The 18,851-nt window shown below is 45.2% G+C and overlaps 1 protein-coding gene across 3 annotated transcripts in view; it reads left to right on the top strand.

Annotated features, from left to right (window-relative positions):
- MYB (MYB proto-oncogene, transcription factor) overlaps positions 1-14,725 on the top strand; it is a gene marked incomplete at its 5' end in the record, with an annotated part of 29,278 nt that extends 14,553 nt beyond the window's left edge. For all 3 annotated transcript variants that reach the window (XM_081998279.1, XM_081998280.1, XM_081998278.1), the window contains 6 exons: positions 115-257; positions 659-773; positions 860-985; positions 1,667-1,777; positions 2,397-2,504; positions 12,951-14,725. In XM_081998279.1, the coding sequence (XP_081854405.1) occupies positions 115-257; positions 659-773; positions 860-985; positions 1,667-1,777; positions 2,397-2,504; positions 12,951-13,067 (720 nt within the window). In that variant the 3' untranslated portion in view covers positions 13,068-14,725. The remainder of the gene's footprint in view (positions 1-114; positions 258-658; positions 774-859; positions 986-1,666; positions 1,778-2,396; positions 2,505-12,950) is intronic.
- Between the last annotated feature and the right edge of the window lie 4,126 nt (positions 14,726-18,851).

Raw genomic sequence — 18,851 nt, forward strand, 5'->3', positions numbered from 1 at the left:
ACCTAGGTCAATCAGAAGGAAGAAATTAGTTTTCTTCTGTTCAATAACGTCAACTTAAGAAGTCAGTCTTGTAATCTGGATGTTCCTGTTGATTTTTCCTTTCCCTACCTGCAGTTCTTAAACACCTCATCCAATCACGAAAACCTGAACCTGGACAACCCTGCGCTAACTTCCACGCCGGTGTGTGGCCATAAGATGGCTGTTACCACGCCGTTCCACAGGGACCAGACTTTCAAAGCTCAGAAGGAAAATCATGTGTAAGTCTGTTATCATGTTGTCTTGTTGGATTCACGAGGGTCCTTTTCCTTGGGTTTGCATGCAATCAAAGTGCTGGGTCACTGTATGCTTCCTGCAGAGTTGTTTGCTAACACATTCAGATTTTTCTTCGCTTGGAGTAAAACTTGTACTTTATAACTGTGGAGGTAGGTTATTGGTACAGAACATTCATGCATTGAGACTCACCAGGTTTTTAAATAAAGCCATTCCACCCCATCACAATTAAATAGATGTTCTGCCAGAAAATCAGAATGGATTATCAGGTTGCAGGAAGATATTTGTCTGAGTCTTACATCAGCCACTGTCTGTATGCATGTATTTCTGTAAAGAGGTAATATTTCCAAGCATGTTCCTTTAAAGTTTTTTCTCCCTCTTTTTAAAGTTTCAGAACTCCAGCAATCAAGAGGTCGATATTAGAGAGCTCTCCAAGAACACCCACTCCATTCAAAAACGCACTTGCAGCTCAGGAAATCAAATATGGTCCTTTGAAGATGCTGGTAAGAAGGAAACAATGATAAAAGTTGCTTTGATATTAGCGCAGAGGGATGTTCTGGGACTTGGGTATAACGTTTCTTCCTTTCAGCCTCAAACTCCGACTCATCTTGTAGAAGATCTGCAGGACGTTATCAAGCAGGAGTCGGAGGAATCTGCAATAGTGGCTGGCCTACATGAAAGTGGACCCCCTTTGCTGAAGAAAATCAAACAAGAGGTAAATCTCAAACTTACCTGAGGCAATTTAATTCAGCACTCTTTGCTGAGAAACTTATACCAGTACCTTTTCTGTTAAATAGCTGTGTCTGTTTTTCTTTCATGTGAGCCCCAAGATCTTAGTGTCGGTTCTATATAGTATACTAGGCATGCCTAATTCATCTCCCATTGATTTCTGTAGAAGTCTTTCTGCTGTTTTCAGCAGGGGTTTGCTTGGGCCGTTCTAATGCAGTTTTCGTTTGAAACTTGAAAAGAAAAAAGAAATTAGACAGGAATTTGGATTGAATCTTTCTAATATTGGTGAAAACTATAGAAGAACCCCACGGGGACCAAGCTCCATGGAGCGACTTAGAAACCTGAACATTTGAGGACATTGCATTGTATTACTTTGTTACTAAAGTTCTAAAAATACATATATTCTCAATCCTTTCTAGGGGATTAAACTCCTGAATACTGACAGAGCGCTGAGTGCAAGTATTCAAAGTTTTATTAGGTGGGGATTTTTTTGAGAACCTTGAACTTTTTTTTCTGCAAAGAGCAAGGGTGCTGTAAAAGACAGTACTGTAAACATGCATTATGCATGGCTGTGAAGCATATTTATTCAATTTATTAAGCAACTGTCAGATAAATATCCTGGTCAGTTAGGTACTGGTTTTTATCATCGTGCCTTTCCTACTTTCAGGTGGAGTCTCCAACAGATAAAGCTGGAAACTTTTTTTGCTCCAGTCACTGGGAAGGAGAAAACCTGAACACTCAGCTCTTTACACATGCGTCTGCTATGGAAGATGTGCCAGTAAGTGCAAGTTTTCACACCACCAAATGATTTTTCTGTTTTACATCCCTGTTCAGTTCTTAAATGCAAGAGAGAAAATACTTTGTCTGACCTTCCTCACAAGTAGGCATTATTCATTATTTCCATATTGTTTCTTGTATTAAGCATGAAAAGCAAAATCCCACTCCTAATTAGATCACTGTGCTGTCTATGTGAGGTAGCAGAAGATGTAGTCATTGTGCAGCCCACAGTCTTTGTAAAGAGCCTGGAGGGCGTCTGCACCTGTGTATAGAAATGACTAGGTCACAGAGTTAAAACTGATAAAAGAAAGAGAGAGTCTGTTCTGGTTTGTGCAAAGGAGACCTTGCATGAGCACGGTTCCCTTTGCTTTGCCAGGACCGTTCCATGTCACTGTTACACTTGCACTCGGGAGTTTCGCTGGGTGAAAAACCTTTGCACGTGACAATGCTCCTGCAAAGCCAAGTCCCAGGGAGCCCAGGCTGAGCTCTGCTCCCCGGCTGAGCGCGCTGTCTGTGACCATCCCCAGTGTTGCACTGTCTGCAGTCAGGCTGGGTTTGCTTTGAATTCAGGTTGTTCTCTTGAGTTACTGAAAACCATTTTTTTTTCTTTTCCTGTTCAGAATCTTCTTACCAGCTCCATTTTAAAGATGCCTGTGTCTGAAGAGGATGGTAGTTTTCACAAAACATTTGCAGTACCTAGGAACAGGCCACTAGCTAGTCCTCTGCAGGTAACTATTCTTTGATAAAAATACCCTTTGTATATAAAAATACATATATATATTGCTTTCTCACAACCTGATTTTAAGTTTTGAGTGTGGAAGAACAAAACGTTCAGCTGAGCATGGTCGAGGAGCTCCCTTTACTTGTGGAGCCTGAGGACGCAGTGGCTACAGCTGTGCCAGGAAGCCAAACAGGGCAAAGCCCCATGCGTGGCGCATTGTAACTCGGCAGGCTCCAGTGTCAAACTAGTAGAATTGAGAACTAATGCAAGCTAGAAGCTTTTTTCGATAGACTTCTTGTAGGCGCTCTGCTGTTCTGGAGAGCAGCAGAGTTGCGTGGTGTGGTGGTGACCAGAACTTGTCACTGGCCTCGAGGCGAGAGGAGAGACTCTGGCACTGCCTGGCTGGCCGGCACAGATGCGGCCAGTATGGCCCGTCCAGCCAAGCACCAGGATGGCCTTTCCCTGAGGGCAGGCTGAGGTTGCACCAGAAATGCTGTTGCAACTGGTGGTCTGAAGGGGCCTTGTAACCCTTATGGCCAGTCGTATGTCTTGGGATCTCTGAACTGAATTAAATGTGCAATTGTTGTAATGTAACCCACATGTGAGGCTGGCTTTTATGTATTTATGCTTTTTCCAAGTATTAACAAACATATATGTTTGCTATACTTTAAAATATAGCTGATCCAAAGCCCACCAAAGTCATTAGCAGCCTCTTTGTCAGCTCCTGTGGACTTTGGATCAGGCCCACAGCAAGTCATTCAGAGAACGAAAAGCAGTGTAGATAATCATCAGTTATGCTCCCACCACAGCCTGTATTTTTGAGGTAGATGTGTAAGTGATTTTATATCCCTTCTCCACTCGGGCAAATTGAGGGAAAGTGTATCATTCTCCAGGGTGAGTCACTGTCAGAAAGGAAATTACAACTCCATGGTTCCTGACTTTCAGGCAGATAGTCCACATGGCTGATCCTTTCTTTCCTCCCTCTTTACAGAATTTACAGTACGGGTTTTTTACAGTAGGAAAGAATGAACAAAACCTGGTTTTGATTAAGCATCCCTAGCTGGGCATTATAAAGCGAGGGATTAAAATTTCACACTTGTCCCCATTTGGCACAGTTTGCCATGGAGTCGTGTCGTAGTTTAGCCCCAGCTGGCAATGAAGCAGCACGCAGCCGCTGGCTCGCCTCCCCCCCGCCCTAGGTGGGATCGGGGGGAGAATCAGAAAAAACCCACCTGTGGGTTGAGTTTTGGGTTTGGTTTAATGGGACAAGCAGTTTAAATAGTTTAAAACAGTTAATAGGACAGCAACGGAAGAGGAAATTATAATATTACTGATAAAGGAATAAACAAAAACAAGTGATGCGCAGTGCAACAATTGCTCACCACCCGGTGATCGATAGCCTGTCCTCGAGCAGCGAGTCCCACCCCCCCGGCCAGCTCCGATTTTATATACTGAGCATGACGTCATATGGTAGGGATTTTGGCCAGCCTGGGTCAGCTGTCCCGGCCGTGCCCCCCCAGCTCCTTGCGCACCTTCCCGCTGGCAGAGCATGGGAAGCCGAGATGTCCTTGACTGAGTATGAGCACTACAGCTACTCAGCAACAACTGCAAACATTGGTGTGTTACCAACGTTATTCTCATGCCAAATCCAAAACACGGCACTATACCAGCTACTAGGACGAAAATTAACTCTATCCCAGCTGAAACCAGGACAAGTAGGTTTGTATTTTGCACTGCGGAGTCGTCGGATGAAAAGCAGCTTTGGAGAGCAGGATCTGCATCTCCCCTCTGCCCGGGGCTGTCCGTGGGGGCCGCAGGCTTCACTCCCTATCGCTTATTTGCTCTTTTCTCACCAACCATGTTGCTTAGCTGCAGCATGCTAGACAGCTAAGAGGAGGGTTTGAAGATCCTCGCTCTCCCCGCTGCCTCTGCATTAGGGCAGTTGCTTGGGGACTGAATCCCGACCATCGTGGTGAAGGAGCCCAGGGCTGAGGCTTTGCTGGGGTCGCTGGGGCTCCCGGCTGGCACGCGGGAGGAGGCTGCTGGTCGCCGCGGGCTCAGCCCCGCTGCCTGGCCAGCGCACCGACGCCTGGCCACGGCCCCCGGCCAAACGCCGGGCTCCTCTGTAGGTTAGGGCAGCATTTTCAGGTAGCTAAACAGCATATGTTGTGGGTTGTCCTGTTCGTGGTAGTTGCCTGCACGCTGCCTGTAATAAAAATGAAGCATCTGAGGTGCCTGTAAAATAGGATCTTTTGATCTTTGGCATAGCAGTGTTATGTTTCCTGCTGTCTAAAAATAATTTCTTTTCAAGCTGCTGTAAGTGAAAGGGCTTGTATAACCTCCTCAGTCATGCTGATTTTGTTCAGGAAGTTTACACGGGTCAAATTTGTGGGCCACAGTGGATCCCATTCTTCAGTTCTTGCTCAGGAGAAGCCTTTAATTTTGCATGTTAAAAGTCAGGTATTCTCATTGTTTGGATAAAGAGGACTTTTCTGTAAGTAGGAACAGAGATAAAAATGACTTCCCAACTCATCTCAATGTTTAAAATGTGTTGACCTGAAAGACAAAACAGTTGTAAAAAGCCCCAGAAATGAATATTCAGTATGCAGCTTCTTGGTGAACCAGTATGAAGGTAAAATTATTCTCTCTGCCGATGAAGACACGTTGAATGTTCCGGCTGAAATGTAATCCTAAAGGAAGAATGGGGGTAGAGGTGTCTGTGACGGTGGCAGAGGCAGCTTTTTCAGAGTGAAATACAGACATGTTATAAAAATGCAGTATTGTCTGCCGATCGCTGCTCTCTCTGAATTGGACCTTGTGTCATGGTTGAAAGGGAGAATCTGCTTCATCCCCAGTGAGGCTGCCTGGCCTGATGCCGGCGGGGAGCTTGGCCCCGTACCGCTCGAAGGGACACACGGTCTGGCTTGCTTTCGTGCCAGAAACTGCCGCTGCCCTGCCCTGCTGCTTCTGCCGCTCCGTCCCAGTGGAGCCGAACGTCTGTGAGGAGGGCACAGCGTGTCTAAAGGGTGCAAAGCAATTGAAAACGTTACGTGTTTGTTCTTGGTTTTGCCTGGTAGCGTTTTGTACCTGACCAGTTGTTAGCACATTCTTACGCTTTCTGGTTTATAATTTGATGTATCGCCTGCATACATGTACACAGACGTGGATGCGCACGCGAACACTGGACTAAATTCACTGAGTGCATGCAGGTAGACATGAAACACCAGGCAACGCATCTGGGTGAAATTTAGTTGTGCCTTCATATGTTTACATTGCTGCTGTTAATATTTTGGGCCTGGTCCAACTGTTCTTACTTAGGCAAGTTCTCATTGACTTCAGTCCAAGTAAGAATTACAGCACTCTCTGCACCTTGGGATGTGTGCATGGAGAGGGAAGACAGAAAGAAAGAGCACTGATGTTATTTTTTCTTTTATATGCTTGGTTCTTAAAATTCCATTTTCTGTTACATTTGAACTTACATAAGAGGGAGGTAGTATGTTTACCAGCCTGTACTATTTTTCATTACTTTCATAATTTGCACCGTATTTACATTAAAAAAAAAAGATATTTGGCTAGCAATAAACTCACCAAAATGCCTGTTTAGTTATTGTTTTGCTGTTAAATTCCAAAGAAGGCAAGAGTTATAAATGTTGAAAGCATTCTCTAAGGATATTTTTACCGTGTTTTGGATACACGACTGATCATGTGCCACTTAGTAAATCATAGCTGATGACCATATCAGATAGCATGACCTGATTCGCAGTCACTTAGGAGGAATAGCATGTTGCATCACGGCATGTGAGGTCAGGTAGGTGCATATAATTGCGCTGGGAATGTGGTGGTATCAGTTGTTGCGCTAGAGCAATGGGAGACCCCATTCCCCCCTTCGACCCAGGAACAGTTTGGGCTTCATCCTCATTTGATCCCCTAGTTAAATCTCTGTAAAACATCGGATGTAAAGGCAACTGTGTGTAGGATCTTTCCGGTAGGGTGTGAAGGTTCAGGCAGCTTTTTTTGTCCTGCGTGACAAATCTCACTTTTGTGCATTGGGTGCTCTCTTCTTGGCAGGAATAGGAGTTGTCTCACCAAACTCACATGTTGCCTTGGGGTGGAATTACTCCTACACTCCATTGCATGTATCCCAAATACTTCTGCTTTATATTGGTGGAGTTAGTTACAACCTATATTTTTGCACCCTATATTTTTGTCTCTCAAGCAATACTTGGTTGCACGGCAGGGAGATTTTGGCCTCACTAGGAACTTTTTTCCAAGGGTTAAGATTTAGGGATAACATACGAAGCCCTTATTGAGGCAAACTGATCTGTACTGAGCATTTGCTTGAATAGTGTCTCGTAAGAGGTTATGTAAAAAAGTCTGTTTCTGGCCCTTCCTATGTAAAAGTTATGTTTTATTTTGCATTATGTTCTGCAGCAGTAGCAGTACATAATACAAACTATCCCAACATAGACATTTTAACAGATAGAAAAGTAGGCTAAATCATAGACCATCCACCTAACGCTGCAGGCTATCAAAAAACATGATGAAATGGAACCTTTTAAGAAAATAGTGCTGCTTTGATATCTTCTTCCCCCAGTAACAAAGGAAACAACACAAGGTAGAAGCCCTGCAAGCTAAAGAGGCTGTTCTTCAACCTCTAGCTCCTGTCACTTTCCATTTTTTAACCACAGACTGACACATTTCAGCTCGAATTTCCTGACTTTCAGCGGTTTATGTAACCATTTTCTTTAAAGGGCAAGTTTAAAGGGTTTTAAAGCAGTTACTTCGTTAGCCTTTTCAAGTGTGTGAGCTGTCATTAACCTTTTCTCCATTTAAAAAAGTGAAACGTGGAATTGCGTTTGCAGCTAGTTGTCAGGCAGAACGTATAGGCGAGGCAGCATGCTCCCCTGAAGCAGCAGACTTTCTTTTCCTCCATGGCTTTTTTTGGGGCAAGAAGATCCCAAAACCTCATACCCTGTTTATTCAAGGGAGAAGGCTCGAGCCCTGGCAGGTTTTTAAGATTTGCACAGCAAGGGAAGGTAGCCCTGCGGGTTTCCCCCACTTGTCGTCCCCTCTCTCGCCGGCGGCTGGTGTGTACAGGAGCTGTGGTTGGCGCGGCGGGGGGAGCAAAAGGAGGTTGGAAGTTACAGGTCGGTCATGGCATGCTTTCCTCCCGGGGCAGCCGAATTTAGGTTGCGAACAGATGAGGAATTACAGCTTCCCTGAGCAGGCGATGGTCTCTCAGAAAGAAGAAAAGTGATACTTTAGCTATCAGCCGGTTGCAGCGATGTGTTCTGATGCGTGAATAAAAAAATTACTTGTAGTCAAAAACTAGAAGAGGAATGAATATCCTAATGTGAGTTGCAGGTGCTTAGCCCGTTTCTGTATCTCCCCCATTAATCTTCCTTGGAAAACTCGTACATCTCAAACAGGAATTTTGTCTGAGGAAGGGCTTCAGGGTTAAGCTCTTAAAAGCACCACCAAATAGCTCTTTCTAGATCTGGTATCAGGCTTACAATAAAAGCTGAAAAGTTGGACCATCTTACTCTTCAACATTTAGCAAGCTGTGTTTCTGAGCAACTGCGGAAGCCCCAGAGTTTAGGAGGAGGCTGTCCCATGCCCTAGAGGAGACCTAGCAACATGACCAGAAGTAGTGCTCTGCCTCAGCAAACGGAGTAGAACTCATTTATGGCCACTTGAGTTTTTAATAAGCTTTTACTGTCTGATCTTGATAAGTAAAAGGGCTTCTGGTGCTTCTGCATCCTTACAGAATAGAAAGCCGTACTATTCTACATGACAGACATTGTGTTCTGCTAGGAAATTGTTCTGTTCAGCACACTGATTGTTTTACTGTTTCGGAAGGAGTAGTGCATTTCTATCGCAAGCTGCCTTTTCAGCGGCATGTTCTGCCAATTATCCATACTGTGTAATCTAAGGGAAAACTGGCAAGAAATCCAGCTTTTTGCAGTAGAAAAACACAGTAAGACACCTCCTAATAGTCTGTGCCTTCTTGAATATTTTAAACATTTTGCTTCTTTTGGTTTTAGATGCCAGCACAACTTGGTTAAATTAATGGGAATGCACGTAACACCAATAACTTTGCTGGAGATGCTGAAGATACCTGCTAGTGTAGCAGAGATGTAAAATTTGTTTTCTAACAGAGTTCTATGCCCAAAGTTTTTTACCGCACTTCCGTCAGCCTGGGGGCTCGGTACTGCAGGACTGCAGCAGCGTTTGGTTTTGGCATCCACTCCTAACATGCAAGGTGTTGTAACGCAGGAGCTTTCTTAAGCTATGCAGACAGCGCACGAAAGGGCAGTCCAGGCTCCAAATGGAGTAGGACTAGTTCTGTTAGACTTTTCCACAGTCTTTTCTTTCCTTACTCTGGTCTGTTTTCTCTAGATGGTCCAAGTTTTTATTTAAAGTGCTTTAACTGGATATCCCAGTTACAGCTTTGACAGTTTGTTTACAGTTCACATCTGCCCGAGGGCAGTTGAAGGCACGTTGCAGGATAAGCGCGGTAGTTGTGCTGCCAGGAGAAGGATGTGCTGGTAGGATTACTGAGGTTAAAAAAAAAAAAATGAGCCAGGGAGAAGACATAGCTGGAATTGTACCATGGGTCTGTAATCGTATCCTATGGGAACTTATAGTACTATATACTGTCCCGCTCCCTGGTTTAGCTTCAACAGAGAAAACTGTTGTGTGTGGAAGAGAAAAATACAGCTGGAAGTACCGGCTGAAAAGGCTTACATTCTTTTAATTGACAGCAAAACTAAGAGTGGTCTCCCACTCTTTGAGGCAATAAGACAAAAAAAAAAAAAAAGAAAAAATGAATTAATTGTACTGCGGAAATCCCTTTCTTTCCCCACTGGCTAGGGACTTAGGTGCCAAAACGAACACCTCGCTCTTAGATGGCTGAATTTAAGTAGGATGACGCCTCTGAATCAATGAAAACATGCCCATCAGTTTCGATGGGTTTTGGGTCGGGCCTTTTGGCTTCTAGTTACAAAAGCTTTATTGTTTCCAGCCATTGGTTTGCTGAGTTGGACCTTTAAATGCGATAGAGGATACGCAACGAGCATTCTGCAAAAGGAGTGGTCTGACTTGGGTTTCTGTGCTTGTTTTCCTGCATGCCTCCAGCTTCCTGCCCGGGTCTCTTCCCTCTTGATAGGTTTGCGAAGCGCTGCTTTCTGCGGGTGCGCTGCCTCTTTCCCCATATCGGAGCCCTGCCGGCGCTGGCTGCGGCGCCGGCCTGGAAGGCGGCGTTGTGCTTTTCCCCGTATAGCCAGTGCTGCCGGAGCTGAGCGTGGCCGGAGCCGGCAAGGCGCTCTGCCCGGGTGGCGGGACCCGGCGCTGCCCGCCGAGGAGGGAGGCAAAACCTCTCGCGCCGGGACGACCGACTCTCGCGCCGGGACGACCGACTCTCGCGCGTGCCTCCAGCGCCGCAGGGCTGGCAAGGCGGAGGCATTGTGCTTTGTTTTGCGTGGGCTGCCGAGAGCCAAGGCTTCAGACAGAAAATGTTTATTAAAAATACCCGCTTTAAATGTTATCCAAGTTGCTCAGGACAGAATTGAAAACTGTCTTAGTAAATACACTACTTCAGAAAATATACTGCTTTGGGTCAAATTCTGCTTTCTTTACTAGAGCAAAGCTCTCGCCACCATCAGTGAGACCGCAAAGTTAGTCTCTTTTTATAAATTTGTCATAAGTGGAGGCGGCGGAAATGTAATGTATTTCTGGGAGAATAATACAAGGGTCAAAACTCTGCGGGGAGATTCTCCCACGCTGTTCCTATGGCAAAACTTGAGTAAGTTGTTTCAAGCAGGCTCGAGTCAGGGGTCTAGCTGATCCTCGGGTCGCTGGCAGTGCCGGCTGCCCGGCGCTTCCCTGGGGCTCCGGAGCTGCCGAGCCCAGAGGGAGGGCAGAGGGTTACTGCCCGCCTGCCCGGCTTCTGCTGCACTGACATCAGGTTAAACGAAGACCAGGCTTTCAGTGGAATGAGTGACATGTAGCAGCCTGCTGAGATGTTGGAGATACCAGGATACAGATTTATTATTTTTTTCTTTTCTAAGCACATGGCTGTTAATACAAAGAGCTCAGTGTAGATACTAACAATTAAACCTAATTTATGAAATCACGACACTCCTTGCCTGAAGTTACTTCTGTTTTTTAAAATTTGACATACTGTGACAGATGGACTTTTCCTTACATGTGTTCAGTTATTTAGAGGACTGCTGATCTCACTTTTCTAGAGCAGTGCATTTGAGCTTTGGGAGACCACGGGGAAATATCGGTTGGACACATATTTTTGTCCTTTGAAATGATGGATGTTCTGGAACTACCAACTGCTTTTGAGGTATACAGACCAAATCTGACTTCTAAGTAAATCTGATGGCATCGTACCAGGCATTAGTTTGGTCCCTGATGCAAATACCTCTGAAATAAAAGGGTAAAATATTCACAGGTGCCGGAGTCCCGCTGAGGATCAACAGGAGGCTGTAGGCTCCCAGCTGATGTAGGTGCTTTGAAAAAGTTACCCTGGAAACTGTTGAACCAAAACATAAAAAGAAGCTGTGTCATGTCGCATGCATGTCTGCGACGTGCAGAAAGTATGTCACACCTGCTGCTGGCTGTGGCAGGGGCACGAGGTATACAGCCAGCCCAGGTTGAGCCACTCTAGAAAAGGGGGTACGGCACGTTTGTTCACTTTGCAGGTGTGGCCTTCCCACAAAAAGCTGCAGAAACAAAATGATTAGAGGCCTGACCTGGTTCTCCTTCACACAGGGAACTCCCACTGAAGCTCAGCAGCAGTTTTGCCTGCAAAAAGACATCAGGAGCAGAGACAACTTTTGGAACTTGTCTACAAGGAAGAGAAAGCCGTGTCTAGGGAAGCCCAACAAAAGTTTACAGAGGGCTAACACGCTTGCCCTCGTCTTGGCCACGCTGCTTACTTGCTCGTTGGGTTTGTCCCTTTTAGACTTTAAGCCCTCCGAGGCAGGGAACCTCGGTCCTTGTGTTTGTACCGGTGCCCTGATTAGGGCATGTGTTCTGTATTTCATATGTTGCCCAGCCTTTTACTATCCATATGTCTCAGATAACACTGTTTATAGTCAGAAGAGCATTCTCTAAACATTTAGGCCAGGGAATCATTTGAAGATCTTCTTGCACAGTTAGCAACTAGACGGAGCAGCATGAAGAGCCATGGGCATGCCAGGACAGTTCTGCTCTTAGCAGATGGTTTGCAGTCCACTAAATTATGCTTCACCCGGTGTCCGAGACATTGGGAAGACTTTGGCCATTTGGTTGAGCAATGTAGATCTTCAACTGCAAAGATGATCCTTGCTGAAAGCAGAGGAAAAGAGAGAAGGGTTTCTCCTGACCTGTCTTTGTTGGTGGATCTTGGGTGTGTAGACCTTCTCAATCTTCAACAGCACTGGGATCTTGTTGCTGGCAGGCAGCTTTCCGTTAAGCAGGCTCGTGTGCATTTTTGGAATGCAGGGTATTCACGCAACTAGTTCCGTATAATAATAGTTTTTATTCAGGGCTTAATGAGTATCTTGGTGTGGAAAAGCAGGCACACTGAGTAAGTGAAAGAGTTCAATAGAAAAAACAATAAATGTGCGTAAATGTGTGTGTATGCTGGTAAATTCCAGGAGCTTTGAAATTTCATTACTGTTTATAGCTCAAGGCAATGAGAAACATCTCACATGTGTAGTGAGTAAATAAATACAGTGCGTGCAGCCCTCTGCAGATACGTTTATCTCACTTCAACATTATACTAAATGGTGTCTGTAACCTCCATAAATACCACAAGAAGTGAAATGGCTTACACGATAATTAAAATGCTGTTTCTGCTGAGAGTCGTCCCCCGCACCCTCTCTTCTCCTTTGCCGGAGGAGCTCTGCTAATCGCTGCACGCAGGTGAAAGCAGCTTTGAGCGCGGGACTTTTTGTTAGCTGTGGACAGGCTGTCAAGATTGTCGGGTTCATTTAGGGAACGCCGGGGCAGAGCAGCCATATTTCTAGAGTCAAGGTTGGGCAGTAATTTGTGCGTGGTCGTAGCACCAGACATTATAACTGGGGGCTTCAGCCTGTCTGTGCCCTGTTGACTGCAAAGTCCACCTGCAAATAAATTCTCTTTTTAGACCTTTTCACAGAAAGGAAGGACTGAAGGCGAGGCTATGGATATGGCCTTGTAGAGGAGACAGTGAGAAAGAAGTAGGGAGGTTTGGGTCCTGGCTCTCATGGTGTGCCCTTCTGCGAGTCATCTCCCCACCCCTCCGCTTGCTAACTGAGAAGTGGGGGTGATATTTTTTTTGCCTCTTTCGTTGAGATTTCAGTTTTTCTGGAGATGCTGTTCATGCCACACTTCATCGCGAGCGGGCCCAGCTTCAGCTGGGGCTATGAATAAATCACGTGATGTTCACCCCAGATCTCTCTGCCCGCTTCTCATTTAGCATCTGAACAACGCCTGGGAGTCGGCGTCCTGCGGGAAGGTCGAGGACCAGATGGCCCTGACGGATCAGGCGCGCAAGTACATGGCCGCCTTCCCCACCCGGACTCTGGTGATGTGAAAGGGTCGACGGACAGAGAAGCATTATGGTTTTGAGAACACTTCACCTCCGCTGGGAAATTCCTGCTCCTCTGCATGAAAACTTTTCATGAATGGGAGAAGAGCCTATCTTTGTTGTGGTACAACAGTTGGGAGCAGCACAAAGTGCATTTAGTCACTCAGCATATATATTCTTGTTGGATTTCACCCAACTTAAGAGGATTTTTTTTTTTTATAAATGATACTTGCCTAAATTATTAGGTATTAAGTTTGAATCAGTCATTAATGATCTTAGGTGCAGACTTATAATAAAGGTAGTTTTTTTGTACTTTTTGAGATCAAGCAGACCTAATACACCAGTATTGTCATTTCAGTGATGTGCTAGCCAGGGGTGGGGTTTTGTTTGTTTCTTTTTAAATTTTTTTTTATAATAAAAGAGCAGGTACTCAAACATATATTTTAAATCACTGAACAAAATGCATTGGTGTAAAATACTGAAGTGAAAAGCATTACTACAAACGCTAGTCTGTGCAAAGGAGTAAAACTGATCAAGATCGTGAATGCTCAAACATCCATGCCTCTTGAAATACTCTTTAATTCTGTTGTGGTTCTAGACCATTATACATTGTGTGTTTCTGTTTGGGGGGGGTAATTAGCTTGCTTTAAAAATATTACTGTATGAAACATAGATTTATGAGAAAAATTATATTTTTATTCAGTAATTTAATTTTGTAAATGCCAAATGAATACTGTGTTTTGCTGCTACAGACCTTAGCGTGTAGACATGCTGCTAGTGTAAAAGGAGCAGTAGAGCTTTATATGGAAAGAAACAAATGTTGATGTTAGCTAATTGACTATGCACTAGCATTTCAGACCTTGTTATTTTAATTTTTTTTACATCATTTATATTTTATCCCCTTTTTTATAAGCAATATTTTTGAACACTGTTCCTGGGAGATTTTTTTTTGTCTGGATGTGTTGTTTTGTTTCTCATTGGTTTGTAACAGCATGCATTGCACCTTCATATGTTTGGGAGAACACTGTCTTGTTCATGTTGTCTGTTTTGTTCCATGTCTAGCTAATTGTTCCTTAACTTGGGTCTTGTGTACCAAATCAGGTTCTTAGAAATATATGGTTTTTTGTACTGCCATACCAAATCTTTATCGATATGGCAAAACACTGATTTTATTTTTTTATTGTTTGTTTTGTGGTTTTTTTTTTTTATAACAGCCTTTGACTTTGCTGCCTTAATAGCATTTGGTGCAGCTTCACCTGCACTTAATTTTTTATACGACAATGTACTGCCTTGTAGATAAATAAAGTGTGTTCTTTTTTACTTAAACCCACATGGTCTCCTGATCTTGTTTGTCTTTAGTGTTTTGGCAGTGTTGTGACAGGCAGCAATCAAGCCAAGATTTTTTTTTCCGGCACACTTAGATAAGTAAGGAGTAAGAGTTTAGCACACCATAGGTAGCCTCAGCATCCTCGGTTCTTACTGATTGTTAAGGAAGTGGAAGGAACACGGCGCAAAACAGTAAGTGTTGAGCGTGTTGCGGACTCAAGGCACATCTCTAGTGATGCCAACATCCAGGTCAGCTTCAGCCAGTGGGAGGTTTACCGCACCTTTTGTGCAAAACTGCTGTTCTCCCAAAATACTGGGTAATTTATTTCTTCATCTAAGACCACCAGGTCAGGAACCAACTGAATAAAAGCAAAATATTCTGGACTGCCTGTACTGTAGAACAGATTTTTTCACACTCATCTTAAGAAAGAGGTGAGAATATACTTTGAAACCTGGTGCGTTACACTGCACAGCAAATAATTGGGCAGACATGCAGATCCTCATGCAGCATATGTGCTGAGGACATTCAGCCCCCAGAGCGTTAGAGAGTAAAAGCAATTGCCAGCAAAACAAAGTGAAAAAAGATGCAACCTGCCAGGGGAAAAAAAATTGCATTTTATTTAGTAGTTTGAAAATAAATTGTTGGCTGAAATTTAAGTTGATGCAAGAGCTTCAAAGTCAGATCGATTCTTGAGAGCAGGCTTCAGCTCTGTGAAGGAAATAATTCTGATTTCCAAGCTTGTGTGGCCACCCCATATGGGCTGAGAGCCCCCAGAAGCACCTTCCAGTCCATTTTACTCCTTCCCCACCAGCCTGCCCAGTCTTTCCAGCCCAAGCCACGCTCTGGCCCTCATGCTATGCCGTGCACAGCAAAGGAGGAGCAAGAAGTCCTTTTCAACCCTCTCCAATGTCCCTTCTCGGGCTTTCGGCTGATGCCTGCAGCACCCCCTCCAACTTTTGCCCGTGTTTCCCATCTGCCCCTGCATGCAATTTGGGCTCTCACCAAGTGCCGGGGTGAGATGTCTGCTCAATGCCAGTCAAATGTCAGGGCCGGGGAGAGCCAGCCCCGAAGTATTTTTGCAGCGGTTGCCGCCGGCAGGACCCCGGTGCTGGGTGTGGGTGACGGAGAAGGGGAACTCTGCGGGAGCACTTGCCTCTGTGAAGGCTGCGGGCTCACGGCGTAAAAACGCTTGTGTAAGACGCGAGGGAGGACTGCGGGACTCGGTGATGTGCAACTTGGGAAGAGGGAAAGGCCTGCCTTTGAGGCATGCCACAGCTTAAGCAATGTGTTACAGCTTAAAAGAAAAAAAAAAAAAAAAAGGAAAAAGAAACACCAAGCTTACAACAGGTCTTCGAGGCAAAGGTCTTGCCTTGTGGGGCTCCAGCTGTAACTGCACCAAGCGTGGCTGAGTTTAAGCAGATCATTATCTAGCGCCCGGTGCGGAGCGGTGCTGGGAAACATGGAGGCTCACCCTGCAGGTGCCCACCATAAGGATTGGGTTTTTTCCCCTACACCTTCAGTTGCTTTAAAACCCATTTTTCGCATGCAAAACCATTGCAATAATTGTCTTGTTGATGGGCACCCTTAGAGCTAATACAGAGGAAAATGTTTCTTTCCCCCCCCGCCCCCATTTCATTGAAAATGCAAAACACTCAGTAGATTAAGGCTGATTTGCATATGTTTCTGCATGCATGTGGTGCTCAGCATGAGTGAAGGAAGAGGCTTTGTGTGAATGTTGTAGCACAAGAACCTGATTATTTTCCCCCTGCCAATACTTGCTAAGTTTCCTTTGCAACAAAGTGCCACCTCCTACATGTCCTTCTCAGAAATCTTCCCATGTAACCGTGTTCTGCTTACCAACTGAAATACGCATCTTTCTTTTAAGAGGTCCAAGGGATGTCCTACCTGTCTGTTAAATTCCATCTTGAGCATCGATTAGGCGAGACCTATCCTGAGACAGGTCCATGTAGTCAGTCTTGGCGATGGCTATTTGGCCTTGCAGTGCCTCTTTGCACAGGTGGATAGCCATCCCGGACCCATTTAAACCTAGAGTAACCTACCAAAATGAAGGGGAAACAGGTTCAGTCAAGTTCTCATTTAATGGAGAGTAGATATTTGGCTCAAATTCCTATTAACCTTTTTCTTCACTGTAATTATAACTTAATAATGTTGTCAGTGGGAATTCTTTTGATTTCTGAAAAGAATTTAAATTATCATTTCAGCATGTGCCACTAATTAAAAATGAAGAGGCAAAGGAGCCAGAACAAAAATAAAGGAAAATACCAGAGCATGAGGTGTTTCCCAGCTAGACCCTGTAATTCTCCCGCTGTCCCTAGTAAAGCATACTCTGTGCAGAAGACCTCAGGGGGTTCAAATCCCACAGGTCTGACCTATGTGACAGCTATCAGCCTAAAATGATAAAGTGCTAGAGCTTGGACTGGTTTGTGAAAAAACATTACAGCTTGAATGAAAGAGCCAAAATAACAAGTCTGCTGAGGCTAAAGCACAGAGCACAGCATTGAATATTCTGCAGCACAGAGTGATCCTTCAAAAAAGCCAGAAGAAAAGGTTTTTTCACAGCATTTGCAATCTTGATCCTTATCCAGGCCAGCTAAGTCAATGGCTGCCAACCCTCCCTCAAGCCCACACAGGCACGTAAGCAAAGGGTGTTTCTGCAGGGTTTCTGACTGGAGCATCATAGTCATCATCCCCTCTTACTCCTGCCACATTTAATTGTATTTCTACCTCAGCCCATATTTGAGACAGGGGTAATGGCAAAGGACAGAAAAAAACCTTGTTCCTAGAAATCTATTTAAAATGTGGGTGTTTTTTTTTTTTTTTTTTTAAAAAAGAGCATGTTGAAAATATTTCAGTTCAGGAAAGAATGATTTTGAGGCACTGGTTTGCAGCTTTCTTGTCTCCTTGTTCCCTGTCACGGGTGGAGTTTGCCAATAGCCCAGACGTTGCTCAGGAGCAAGGGTGGCGTTTTGCCCAGGTGGCCAAGGAAAGACACTGGCCACACCTTTCAATCACCAGGCTAATGTTTTAGTTCAAAAACGAGTCCTGTTTCCTGCCCAAATGCACTTGTTCCCTTTGTTCGCCTTTTTTCTTTGAACTTGACGTCGATGCCTCAGCAGTTTTCACTGAAGACCCTGGTACCAGCATAAACTTGTGACTTTTTTGATCTCAGCGACTGATGCGGGGAAAATAATGAAGATGGACCATAGAGGTCCAAATTCTGCCTTCGGCCGTGTTTGCAAGCTGGCAATGGTTATACGGCTCATTGTTAATTGCTGTAGAACATATTCACTCTGCTATTATTTTTCCATAAATTGTGATCAGGTGGTTGGTTTTTCTACAATCCCTCTTGATACATGACGTTCCTACATCGCGTTTTTCCAATCCATTTGAGTATCAGCACAATTGCTGATTTTAAAAAAAAATTTTTTTAAAAGAGCCTCTGCTTCTCAGACCTCATTTGCCGACTAGCTTGTCTCACAGCCGAGGAAATTTCATTTCACGGGGAAACAACTTTTACTACTTGATTAAATTACTACTCATCGCTACAGCTCCAAGACACGCTCTGCGCACACATCTGGCAGAGAAGCCCTCGCAAACGGCGAAGAAGAAAGTTTCAGGAAGCTCTCCCCAGACGGGTTTCTACGCTAACCATAGAGACCACCTCTGCCTCTCCCGGTTCCTGCCGGCCCAGCTGCGAGCCCGCCGTGGCCCTCCCGATAAAGTCAGCCCCGAGAGAGTCTTGAAAGGGTGCCTGCAGGTGTGCCTTCCTGCCCGCGCCTATCTCTCCCCGCTGCTGCCTCTAATGCTTCATTAACTCTCTCATCAGCGTACATCAGCACGGGAGTTATCTGCAGGCGAAGGGAGGCCGTGACTACTTAAGCAATGGGTTTTCGGTATCGGTGTTCCTACCAGCTCAAGGCGGAGACCTGAGAGGCGCCGGCTCAGCCTTCCTGTGCAGATAAAGGCGCTGCCAGCCCCTGCTGCCGGCAGGGCAATGGAAATCTGCACGGCGTTGTAGCTGCTGCCTGCCCAGCCAAGTCTCGCTGCGCCTGAGAAGGAAACAGAGAAATGGCCGCGGTTTGCTGCAGTCAAAGGCCTAAAATACCTTTCAGTGAAATAATGAAGAAAAGAGATGAAACTTGGCTTTTCTTTTCGGCTCTGCTCATCCTCCCGGCCATCCCCTCTGCCCCCATAGCTGCTTCTGGCGGGCTCAGCTCTCTTTCAGCACGGCACACACCCCTGATGGGGGTCTGGCCCAAACCCCGCTGAAAATGGGCTGAAAAATGTCACTGGTCCCTGTGGCCTCAGCGAGCCCAAGCCCACACTTTGTGAGAGGGCTGAGGACGTGGGTCATTTCCCTGCCCACAGTTGATGGGCCTCAAGAGGCCCCCGCGCACTCTTGCCGGTGCTCCTGTCACCCCCAGGTTCGGGATCACCTTCAC

This window comes from Phaethon aethereus, assembly GCF_964289735.1.
Source record: "Phaethon aethereus genome assembly, chromosome: 3".
NCBI lineage: Eukaryota > Metazoa > Chordata > Aves > Phaethontiformes > Phaethontidae > Phaethon > Phaethon aethereus.